This window comes from Pelodiscus sinensis, chromosome 3 (assembly GCF_049634645.1).
Source record: "Pelodiscus sinensis isolate JC-2024 chromosome 3, ASM4963464v1, whole genome shotgun sequence".
Taxonomy (NCBI): Eukaryota; Metazoa; Chordata; order Testudines; family Trionychidae; genus Pelodiscus; species Pelodiscus sinensis.
This window is the reverse complement of record NC_134713.1, coordinates 155,295,278-155,307,150: the sequence shown is the minus strand read 5'-3', so window position 1 is coordinate 155,307,150 and position 11,873 is coordinate 155,295,278. Positions and strand designations below refer to the sequence as shown.

The window sequence follows — 11,873 nt, the reverse complement described above, 5'->3', positions numbered from 1 at the left end:
AAATGAACAGAAGTCAACATGACTCACTCTGTTTACATCTTTTGCACTGACATATGCCACTAGAAATTTGCATAGCCCTATGAATAGTGATCTTTGCTGCTGCACAGGCAGCTGGAGATATCACCATTTTAAACATATACATGTTCTCAACAAGAGCGTGTTATGTTTGGACAGTCAAAATTATTTCTCTCTCAGCTGTAAAAATGTTAATTTAGATCTAAATACGGTTCTACAAAATCCCTCTAAAATTATCTTTAACATAGCTTGCTTCCATAACACCTGTTCCTACTAATGAGTTTTTAGTTATTTGTTGAAATCCAGAAAGACAATAACTAATACCAGTTTAAAAATATACGTCTTTTGGAATCTAATTTTTCTTCATCTTAGCATGATAGTTTTTGACAGATTAATGATAAAATGCTGTGTACAAAAATGCCCTCATTTTGCCTTGTTAGTATTTATAGTGAATATTTGTTGGCTTTTGGTTTTATGACTTTGCTATTATAAGACTATGGGAATTGTTTTAGTCCGGTATCTAATCTCCCATCGTGCCCCTTTTCTGAAGCTTAAGCGGGAGACAAAAATCTCTCCTTATGTACCTAGTTATCTGCAATGCTGTGCAGGGAGGGTGGTAGTTTGGGGACATCTTAAGTCTAGATTTCATGTGCTATCTCAATCACAAGTTTCTACCATTGTTCTCAATGTATCAGTTTTGTATTCTTGTTCCACCTAGGCAAGAATTCCTATAACCTGTTGGTTTTATTCCCCAGGGGAAGAGGACAAACTTGCGTAAAACTGGCTCAGAAAGGATTGCCCATGGAATGAGAGTGAAATTCAACCCCCTTGCATTGCTTCTAGATTCATCTTTGGAGGGAGAATTTGACCTTGTACAGAGAATCATTTATGAGGTAAAAATATTATTAGAAAGGGGTTAAAATTTCAATTCCAAACTGAGAGACTTAGAGCTAAGGAAGCTCCCGTTCTGTGATATTTAATGTTGAGATAATGAGGCCCGTAAGTGATGGTGCTACTCGTAAGCCATTTCAGATGGCAACATGTCCACACTGTGGTTATAGATATTCAATATTAAGTCTTTTTCGGGTATAACTTTGCCATGTTGTCATCAGTATTTATTTATCCCTTCTGAAAAGTCATTATCAATATATTCTCTATAATATACCTAACACACAAGTTTAAATCACTTACCTTGCTTACATCTCAGTGTGAAATAAGCAGGAATCCTGACTTTCAGTTTGAAAAGGTTGCAATGCCGTCCCTCTCTAAAACTAGCTCGGATCAATTCAATAATGCTGATTTTTATTAAAGTATCTGGGCACTGCCAATATTCCCTATAAACCATTTTCAGTGTTGGAGAGTTACGGTAAATTTGGGTAATGAGCAGGGCTCGCCAGCCATGCTGTCGGGTGATCTGTGCATGCGCAGATCGCCCAATCCTGGCTCTTCCGGGTTGCAATCTACTCGCCATGGGCGAGTAGATTGTATTATTTGTCGAGCCCTGTTATATGTGAGACTTCTGGGGGGAGAGGGAGAGGCGACTGTATTCCTTTAGTGGTTGATTTTAAGTAATCTTTCAAAATCAGATGACAGTTGTTCCTTTTTATATAAGGTGCTGTCCGGTTAATAATGCTGTATACACAGTCACTTGCATGGGACCGGCTTCTTTTTTTTTTTTCTGTGCCCTGTAGGTTGAAGATCCCAGCCTGCCCAATGATGAAGGAATTACAGCCCTTCACAATGCTGTGTGTGCTGGTCACACTGAGATTGTAAAGTTTCTCGTACAGTTCGGTGTGAATGTCAATGCTGCAGATAGTGATGGATGGTAAGGACTGTCTTCAATTTCCCTTAAGTGGTATTAGTGTTTAAACTCCTTGCCAAAGAACAGCTCCCTTGGTGCTGCCCCTGAATTAATTTGATGTGAGGTATCTGAGTTTGACTCTCCACTCCTATCTGTTGTGCAAGAAGTAGAGTGCTGCGTTGGAAAGTATTCTATCCATGAAGTCCTGAGTGTGTGGCACAAGGTGGCCTTAATAGAAGAGAATGGAGTCTTTAGAATTACTCCCTCCAGTCTGTACAAAGTGCTGGAATATTATAGAATTAATTAGCCATGCTTTTCCTACTGGAGAACCTAGTTGGTCAGAAGCAATTCCTGGTGAAGTATCAAGTAGGGAGATAGGGTAAAAATATGGCCTGTTGAGGAAGTGCTTCAACTTAAGCTTCTGAACCCCCCAAGGTTAGTTTTCCTCACCCAGTTTGTCCACCATCTTGAGCTGGACAGACGAGGAAGGCTATAACCCACAATGGGGCAATTTGGAAGGTGGCTCAAAAAACCTGACTGTAAAGGTTCTGAGTTACACTCAGTAGCTGTAGAAATGCTGTACTTCGTGTAGAAAACTTGTTCTGGTTTCTTTTTTGTTTGAAAATGAATATGTAACGAGTGTCGAGGAGAATCCATGTGCTCTTCAAGTGAACGTTGCATGCTTGAAAACTTCTAGCTAAGGCAGCTTATTGTATAAGGAGGAGCTGGTTTGCTAGATTGCAAATGTCCCCTACAAAAGTGAAAGCCTGAATTTTACACTCACTGTCCAATGCCCAATGTAGGCCTTGCAAACTCTTGTCGGTCCTTTACTCAAGTGACTTTTTTCCCCCTTTTTCTTGTATCAGACACCTAAGATTTTTTTTAAGGGGAGAACTACTTCTTGCAAGTAAAGGCCCACTCAAAGGCTGCTGGCTTTACTATTCTTACTGTACTTCCAATTATATGGAAAGTGCTTAGAACTTGGAGACTAAATCCAAACACACAAAATAAAATGAGTAGAATGAATGTAAGGCAAGAATTTGTACTTAAATGAGCCATATTCCAGTGTTAGCTGTCTGTGTCCTGGAGGCATGACTTCAGTATGATCATTGAGGTGATTTTATTTGGTCTTGCAATTTGACAGCAGAAAACTAGCATGGTTAGAAATTAGACTTTCCTGTTGGTATCCAAGCACTGGTATTTCTGCTGCATCCACCTGCAGGCAACTTGATGTCATTTGGGAAATATAGCTACTGTTGGCTTTAGGAATTAATTGTTTCATGTGTGGGGTCTTTACTGGTGGAACATCTATTGCTATATCATGCATAAAAGCAGTCTCAGCCATGGAGACTACGGGTAGATATTACATCTGGAAGCAAGCCTCCTACCCTAGATCTGCTGACCTATGCTAGTGCGCTAGAAATAGCTGTGAAAGATGTTGCCTGGACACTGATCAGTGCTCTGAAGCCCTCTTTCTCCCCAGGCATCAGAGCCTGAGTTCCAGCCTGAACTGGAACAGCCTGAACTACACATCTATTCTAGTGTGAGCCCTACTAATATGAATCTGTCTGTCGGATGGCTGGCTCACTCCTAGATGCAATGTAGATGTAACCAACAAGCACTACTATTAGTAACACACCTGAAAGGATGTATTGAACTTAACAGTCATTCTTTCTCTTCCATTTCATAGGACCCCTTTACACTGCGCGGCATCTTGCAATAATGTCCAGGTGTGCAAATTCCTAGTGGAATCGGGTGCTGCTGTATTTGCTATGACCTACAGTGACATGCAGACGGCTGCAGACAAATGTGAAGAAATGGAAGAAGGCTACACCCAGTGCTCTCAGTTTCTTTACGGTGCGTGTTGAGTTCCGTTCTGAAAAATACCAGCTGGTCCTGGAGGCCTTTCAATATGTTTTGGGTTTAATTACTGAAGTGTGGCTATCCTGAAATAAGCAAGGCCTCTTGTGCAGAGGATACCTTGATTTAATTGGAAAAGCTAATTGAGTGTGTTAATCCAATGGGAAAATTTTCCAAAGACCACTGGGAAAAGTCCACCTAAATTTACCAATATGTGCTAACGGAACTGGGTGCAGATTTTCCTATTTGGGTTATTAATATTTGCTGAAAAGTTACTCTGTGATGCTTTTCAACTCATTACATATGAATATCAGAAGCCGGAAAATTGTTGCCAAATTTCTGCTCAGTCAGAGATTTTGTGCTCTAAATTTGATTCTGTACTGTTTCCACGTGATTACAATGCAGGATTTTTTTAAAGTTCTGTTCAAATAGGCTAGAGGGATTCAATTTCAAAAGTACAGCTGTTTTTGTCTGCTTTGCCCTCTCCACGGTACAGTAAGTGTATTGATCATCAAGGAGCCTAAGCTGCGTGCTTTTTTTTTTTTAACACATTAGTGTTAGAAGTTCAAATGTATTCTCACTTCTTATCTACTTATCAGTTAGGTAGTCAACTGTGTGTGAGTGTGAGAGAGAGACCAGAGAGAGACTGAGACTGGAGTGATGTCAGCCGATGGTCAGGGTGTGTGTGTGTGTTAGTTACTGGGAAAAGGTTTAATGTCCGTGACTTTACCGCTAGGACCGGAGTGCCGTCGCGGAGGGCAGCCAACTGGCTGACAGACGCCCCAGAGTTTATAGGTAGAGCTTATTACATCTCAGATTTCAGCTGCTAGGATACAGGATCCTTTTGCAGCGGGCAGTCTAGGGAAGACTGAGAGATGCCCCAATGGATCTGTCACCTGGGAGTGACACGATCCAAAACGCCCAAGCTCTTCCTATACCCGTCCCTTATGACCGGCTGAAGTTCTTTTAAATTGTGCTTGGTTCTGTTACAGCAACTGAAGGAGTCAGGTTAAAGCTTAAACAGTTACTATTTTATTGTTACAGGGTAAACTTAGCTGTTAAATGCTACTACTGTGTTACAGATAACACAGCCACTACAAAGGACAGGACAGAAATTACACTAATAAGTCACGTACAGGTACCATGAAACCCTTTTGGTTCTCTGAGCTCTTATTAAATGCATGCAAAATAGACACCGAGCAGGTATATATTCTCACCCCTGCGTTCCAGACTTGGCGTGGCCAGCGTCTTTCTCTCAATCCCTCGGGAAGAAGTAGGGCGAGGTTGGGCGTTCCACAGACCTCGGGAGACCATCAATACCTGCCAGCAGGTGTAGATGCTTGGAGCTCCAATGGGGTGGGCTACTAAACCCCTCTTTATACCCCTTTGATCATGTAGGCTTCTTCCTGGTCTCAAGTGGCCAATTAGGAAAAATGGCTTTGAATGCCAAGTTTCCCAAGAAGGGTGCAAAGCATAATTCACACCTGGGAAAATGCAGACAATGGGCACCTCTGGTATGTGATGGGCGAAGATTCCTCTTCTGGGACAGTGCAGGCGTGTCAACTACTGGTACTAGCCATCAGGGCGACGGGAGGCCCCAGGTCGTCAACTAGCCCATTTGCTGTCTGGTTTCTGTTTATGGTAGAGTCAGGGACAGGCAGCACACCTGTGTTCCCAGGGCATCAAAGGCTGACTGCCTTTCTCTTGCTCTCTGGGGGGGGGAACCAAGATGGCGTTCATGTCTGGCTACAAGTGATAGTACACTTTTTAGTTATTCCTTGAATACGTAGAACAACGAGTTGACTATCCGATTAGAAAATGTTTATCAGATAGTCGACTAGTTGCTTCCCTCCCGCCCCCCCCCCCTTGCTTTCTCTATCAGAAAGAGGGGAAAAGGAGAGGGTGTTTCAAAGCTGCAGCCGGGGAGTCCAGCTGGCCCCAGGCTGCACACACAATTTCAAAGCGGCAGTGCCACATGGAGCCTGGGGTCAGCTGGGGACTCCCCGTGCTACCCACAGCACTTTTGCCTTTCAAATGTAGCAACAGCCCTGCTACCCTTCAAGGCGGAGGAGGCCTTTATTGACTAATCAAATTAGCCGATTAATCTAAATTGAACATCCCTAATAGAATATCGGCAGTAGTTTGAGACAATTGGCTAAATAGCTTTACAGAATTTTGTACAAAGTTGCATGGCCTCATTGGATTGCAGTTGATAACCAAGAAGCCACTTGATTCCAAATATAAAGTTGTTCTTTGGAAAGCAGGAAAACCAGCTAAGTAGGATTTCAACTGAGGTCACACAAGCCTCAGGGTGACTGTTCTGAAGATGTACAATTTTAGGTCACTGTCTGTTTTTACAGATTGAAACTAGTGTCTTAGGCAAGCAGTAGGATATTGCTTATGTATTTGGTGCATGGTTATTTTTGGACTTCAAAGCCTATTAATATGACATTCTGGTCATCTACTCCAATGAGAGCAAGTTCTCAGATTGGGACAATCTGATTTCCTGGTGCCAAGAATATTCCTTCCGTTTGCGATTTCGTATGCTGTTATTTTAAAGAAGGGATGTTGACTTGAAATCTGAGCTTCTCAAGGCCACAGTAGACTGAGCACAGGAGTCTCCTGTAAACTGGATGGATGTACTCTGCAGGGATGTAAAAGGTTAACTAGTACGCATGAGGCTTACTGGAATGCTTACTGGGTAACGGGACCTTGCACAAACCCCATTGGATGTCTAGCCGTGCAAGACCAGAGTAGAACCTGGATGTGTCGAGCCACCTGGTGGGGCCCTGGTTGTGCCACAGCTGCACTGGAGCAGCCCCAACTCCCATCCACAGTGAGCAGACTGGCCTGGAGCAGTCCCCACCCTCATGTCTAGCAGGAGGGATCCCTGCTCCACAGACCCAGTTGCTCTGTACTGGCCCACTGATAGTTAACTGGCTAAATTATATCATTTTAATTGGTCAAAATAGTTAAACAGTTGAACAATATTTACATCCCTACTACTCAGTATATTGGCCAGCAGTGAAGCAGTTAATGTGTTGTCCTGAATAATATTCACCTAATCCCTTTTAGCTGCAAAGAAATTACAGTACTTGTAAAGCTGCTTCAGCACATCTAGCCACATTTAATTCAATCCAGGCTGAAGGACTAAAGGCTTAAAGCAGAACTATGATATTACTTATGCTTGTAATCTTATCCACAATGAGATTTACTATCTTCATTTTAAGAGTGATTTCTACACATCAATAAACTAGAAAAAAAGCAATGAAACAGGCTCTACCCAGTCAAGCCATCCTTCAGGTTGCTGTGAAGAGACCCATGCCAGCTCTTTCCTTGTCCTGCTCTTTGAAATATACCTGGAGCTTGTATAGGCACTAGGGAGTCACCTGATTTCCCATGCTGCATAACCTTCCCAGGTCATGTGACATGATCTCTCATCAGATGCTTCACCAATCCCAGAATTCCATCTTTTCAAGGGCCTCAACAGACACACTAGTTACCCCAGTTCACTGACAAAAGGGTGGTTCTATGCATTATGCTTCCTGTCTCTGGATACTAGAGGTGTGTTGACTGAAACTTTACATAACCTAGATTGTTGTGTTCCACCCTTTGATATTTTTTTTTTGATTGACTGGAATCTGACTTCTTAAACTGCTCTTGTTCCAATAACTGCAGCACATTAGCAAGTCTCAAAGCTGTATGGAAGGAAAGAAGGAAATGACGTTTTCAGGATTTCACAGCTTGAGCTCTTTGGCCAAATCAAAAGATGTTGGGTCATCTAACAGCATATTAAGGCTGCTGCATTACCAAAAATGCTTAGATGGTTTCATTTGGCAAGAGTGAGAAGTGCATACCACATTGAGTACAATTCTGTAAAAACGAGGGCTTGTCCTTTTCACTAGACTAGATAGATAAATAAGAAGAGGTTAGTATACATTATTTCATTCGCTTACTCCAAATTAAATTTCTGCTTTGGTTTCCAGTCTGGAAGTGGTAGAATGCATATGGAGCTTTTGATGTCTCTTGCTTAAGAACTGAATATGCTAACTCAATGAGGATAACATACAAACCCCAAGAAACGGCTGCAATTATCATGGAAGCAATTGAACTAATTTATTTTTTATCTAAAATTAGTGGTACAAGTTTAGCAACTGCAGGGGTATGTGTGCTTATATAAACAAAATCAGCAGTTACTTAAAGATATAAAGCAGATGGGGGGCAGCTATTTGCTTTAGGCAGAGGCTAGAGTATGAGTCTGAGAATCAGACCTTCTGGTCTTAATTCTGAAATTCAGCAGCATTGTAGAAAATTGCTTAATCTCGAAATACCTTCATTTTCCTTTCTTTCCAATGAGGATGATAGTGCTCATTTGAATGCCATTTTCACTTTGCTATTGCTGAATAAAAACATGATTCTTCTTGTTGCAAATAGTTAATAATCATTTAAAAAACAAAACAAAACCAGCAGCTAGTATTTCTGCATTTCTTACACCTACTAACTTAATAAGAAGCCAGGGCACTACAAGAACATTTGCATTTACTTTAGTAATAAACAGTCTTATCATCAGGGCTCGCCGAGCTGCGGTGAGCCCCGCTCGCCAGCTGCGCTGTCCGGCAATCTGCACATGCGCAGATCGCCCGAACACAGCTCTTTTGGGTTATAATCTACTCGCCACGGGCAAGTAGATTACATAGTTTGTCGAGCCCTGCTTATCATTATATTGACTTTATGATATGTCCATATTTTGGGCTTTTCTATCTAGCCAGTGTTTCTTGTGCATAATGTGAGTAGGAGATTATGTATGTTTTTGAAATTGCCTGAAGTTTTCTAATGTCTCTTACTCCTTTAATAGCTTGCAGGAATGCATTATTTATTTGCTGATGACTAGGTAGTTAATGGGATGACTTATGACTTTCTTGGCTGCAAGATATGGTACAAAAGTTCCCAAGTGACCATGAGACAGTGATACAATTTAGGTTGAGCTATTTTGGTTTGTGTTCCATATTCCAGGAGTGCAGGAGAAAATGGGGATAATGAACAAAGGGGTGATCTACGCACTCTGGGATTATGAAGCGCAGAATGATGATGAGTTATCCATGAAAGAAGGAGACTGCATGACAGTACTACGCCGGGAAGATGAAGATGAAATTGAGTGGTGGTGGGCCCGGCTAAATGACACAGAAGGATACATACCACGCAATCTGCTTGGGGTGAGTTGCTCTTGATACGTAGCCCTATAACCATTGAAATTGAAATGCAAACTAGATGTATGGAAAAGCTGTCATGTAACCAACATGGTAGTGTTGGCTTCTACAGCCCTGTACAATTTTGTCTTCCCATTTCTAAGAAGATAATGACTAATTTGCAACTAAACTTGTGACTGACTTATACTTGGAACTCATTTTGAATGAAGTCTTTTCTGTTACTATGGGGAAAGCTGGAGTTAGTGTTTTCTTTCCAGATACTAATTCTCTCTGGAAAAAGGCATCTTAAGTACAGAGGAGTAGACGAGTTATTCTGTATCTGCAAAAACGACGAGTTCTATGGCACCTTAGAGACTAACAGATCTATAGGGCATAAGCTTTTTTGGGTAAAACAATGATGAAGTGGGTTTTACCCTGAAAAGTTTATGCCCTAATAAATCTGTTAGTCTCTAAGGTGCTGCAGGATTCTTTGTTGTCTTAAATACAGTCATTTTATTAAAATAATCAGCTGCAAATCTGACATTTGGTTTAAGGATGCAGTCTGCTTTGGCTCCCATGGTGATCATCAGGGCATGTTACCAGCCTTCCTACAATATACGCATCCAGAATATAGATATCTTCCCGGAGGGCTCTCATAGGACCGAGCACACCTCAAAATTCTACATTTAAAATAGTTCCAGTACAGAAGAGAGAGATCATGCTGTCAAAAAAGCAAGACCTCTAAAGATTCTTATTGTCCTCCTTGTATTATTCAGTTAGTGTCCAGCTATGTCATGAAGCCTCTTGTGCTGGAAGTAGAACTAAAAAAATGACAATTCTCTACACAAGAAAACTTCAGTAAAAGATCTTGTCACAATGTACGAATTACAACTTAAGCTTTGTAGCATGCAGTTTGATAAGTATTGTTCTAGTAAGAAATTGGCAGGCTGATGAGATTGAAATGTCAACCCTGGGTTATGACACACACATTTTGCCTCCTGTAGATCAGAGGCGCCTCTATTCTTCTGTTTTCTAGGTTAACTCATTTTCCCACATGTATATTTTGAGACTGGAAAAATACTATTTTAGTGGTGCAGCAGTTCTATACATTGAAGCATATCAAAGAAATCCACATTAAACTGATTGATACTGGTGATTTTACCTCATTGTGTTCTGTTATTTACCACACTTGTTAATGGGGAAATGGGGCAGATCTCTTGTAAACACATTGTTCCCTCTGTCCTTTCCTCCCCAAAACACACAATTTCCCAGAAAACGGTAACAGATGGACACTTGTGTCTCTTTATTTAAAACTTCTCCCATTAATCTATTCATACATGTCCAGTATCCATTGCTGCAGGATATAATCCTTCAGTGTTGGCAGAATCCCTTAACTGCTCTGAATTTCAGCTGATTAATAGTTATGCTTCAAGGAGACACAGGCTCTTTCCTCATACAGATAATCTGTGCCCAAAAGCTGATTTCCAGAGAGAGTTTCACAAATGGATGGGAATGAAGATTGGATTCCTATATCTTTCAGAACAGGCCTACTTAGAATGTTTTAAATTAAAGTCTCCTGCTGTTGTACGTCTTCTGCTTTGTCTAGTACTTTAGGAATATCTCTTCATGCTTCCAGTCCTTTCTCAAACAGCATTAATACCTTGGAAGATGCACTATTATAGCTCCTTTGGGTAATGTTGATTACCAATTTGGCTTCTGGAACCAGTGAGATCTGAACATCGCTGGTTTAGGAGCATCAGCATTGAGACAACTCTGATTAGTTTCTGGAGGGGCTCACTGTTCATGCCAAACTGTGGAGACAGAGGGAGCACTCCATGAAGAAGCAGCTCAAGAAAAGACTCTAGGGGCATGTGGTGAAGAGGTCAGGAAGAGAAACTAATTTAGGCTTTGTCTAAACTGGCGCACTCATTGTTAAAACTTGTTGCTCAGAGGTGTGAAAAAAAACACCACAAACAAGAACAAATTTAATGATGAAAAGCGCCAGCGTGGACAGTGGTTTGTTTGGCAGGAACTGCTCTTGGCCCAGCTGTGCTGTTGCAAGTTGTGTGGTGTGTATATATAACTGAAATGTATCTTTCAACCCCATGGAAGACTGTGCCTTGGTGATGCAGTCTGGATTGTTTGTTACACCTTCAAGGCTGAGCAAGAGCACAGGTGTGAGAACACATACCTCTCTTCTCCTGTGTTCATTTAAAAACTGTAAAGCAGTAACCCTTTGCCAGTTTGTTAGCTATTTTGAGCCTAACCTCAGTGGCATTCTTGTCTCCTTCCCTGGAAGGAGTAGAAGACCATATCATTAAACATGCTTGCCATTAAATTTTTGGTGCTGCCTCTTCAGTCTTCAATTAATTAAGTATTCATAATTAAATGATCTTTTCTTAGTCTCTGAATAGGAAGTGCTTAGACACTGGATACCCGAGCCTAAGTTTCAGGCAATGCCATGGGTGCATTTAGCCCAGAGAAAGATGTTCAGTAGTTTTACATTGTCTCTCGTTTGTATGATCTCACAGTTACTTTTCCTCTTTAAGATTAAATGCATTTGGTGAGTCTAGGATAAATGATCAATTGCCTCTCAATACTTTTAATTTTTCAGCTAGAACCTTGTCAGTCATGAAACTTACCACGCTATGTGAGAACTCTGCTGAATGGGATGAGTGGAGCAAAATACTGGCTACAAGTTTTCAAACTATAATTATAATACAGCTGCTGACTTGGTCTATGCAAAACAAACTTTTTTTGGAAGGGTCAGATTTTTAATGTATTCAATCTGTTGGTAGCTTTAAAATCTGATTTCACACCACAGCTGATGGAAAAGTGACCAAATGAATTTGAGAGTTCTGGTGGCTGTCTGCAGTTTTTCTCTTCAGAAGCATTTATTCATTGTGAAGGAACTTCCTGTATTCAGACATTGAAATTCTGATACACAGGGATATAGAATTGGTTTGGAGTGTAAGGGCTTTTAAACCTTAGACTGTTTCAAGGCCTGGCAT

General features: G+C 41.1%; 1 protein-coding gene across 3 annotated transcripts in view; it reads left to right on the top strand.

Moving 5' to 3' along the window:
* Positions 1 to 11,873, top strand: part of TP53BP2 (tumor protein p53 binding protein 2) — a 70,649-nt gene that overhangs the window by 57,352 nt on the left and 1,424 nt on the right. For all 3 annotated transcript variants that reach the window (XM_006133421.4, XM_006133422.3, XM_025189816.2), the window contains exons 14-17: positions 771 to 908; positions 1,707 to 1,840; positions 3,507 to 3,673; positions 8,690 to 8,889. In XM_006133421.4, the coding sequence (XP_006133483.2) occupies positions 771 to 908; positions 1,707 to 1,840; positions 3,507 to 3,673; positions 8,690 to 8,889 (639 nt within the window). The remainder of the gene's footprint in view (positions 1 to 770; positions 909 to 1,706; positions 1,841 to 3,506; positions 3,674 to 8,689; positions 8,890 to 11,873) is intronic.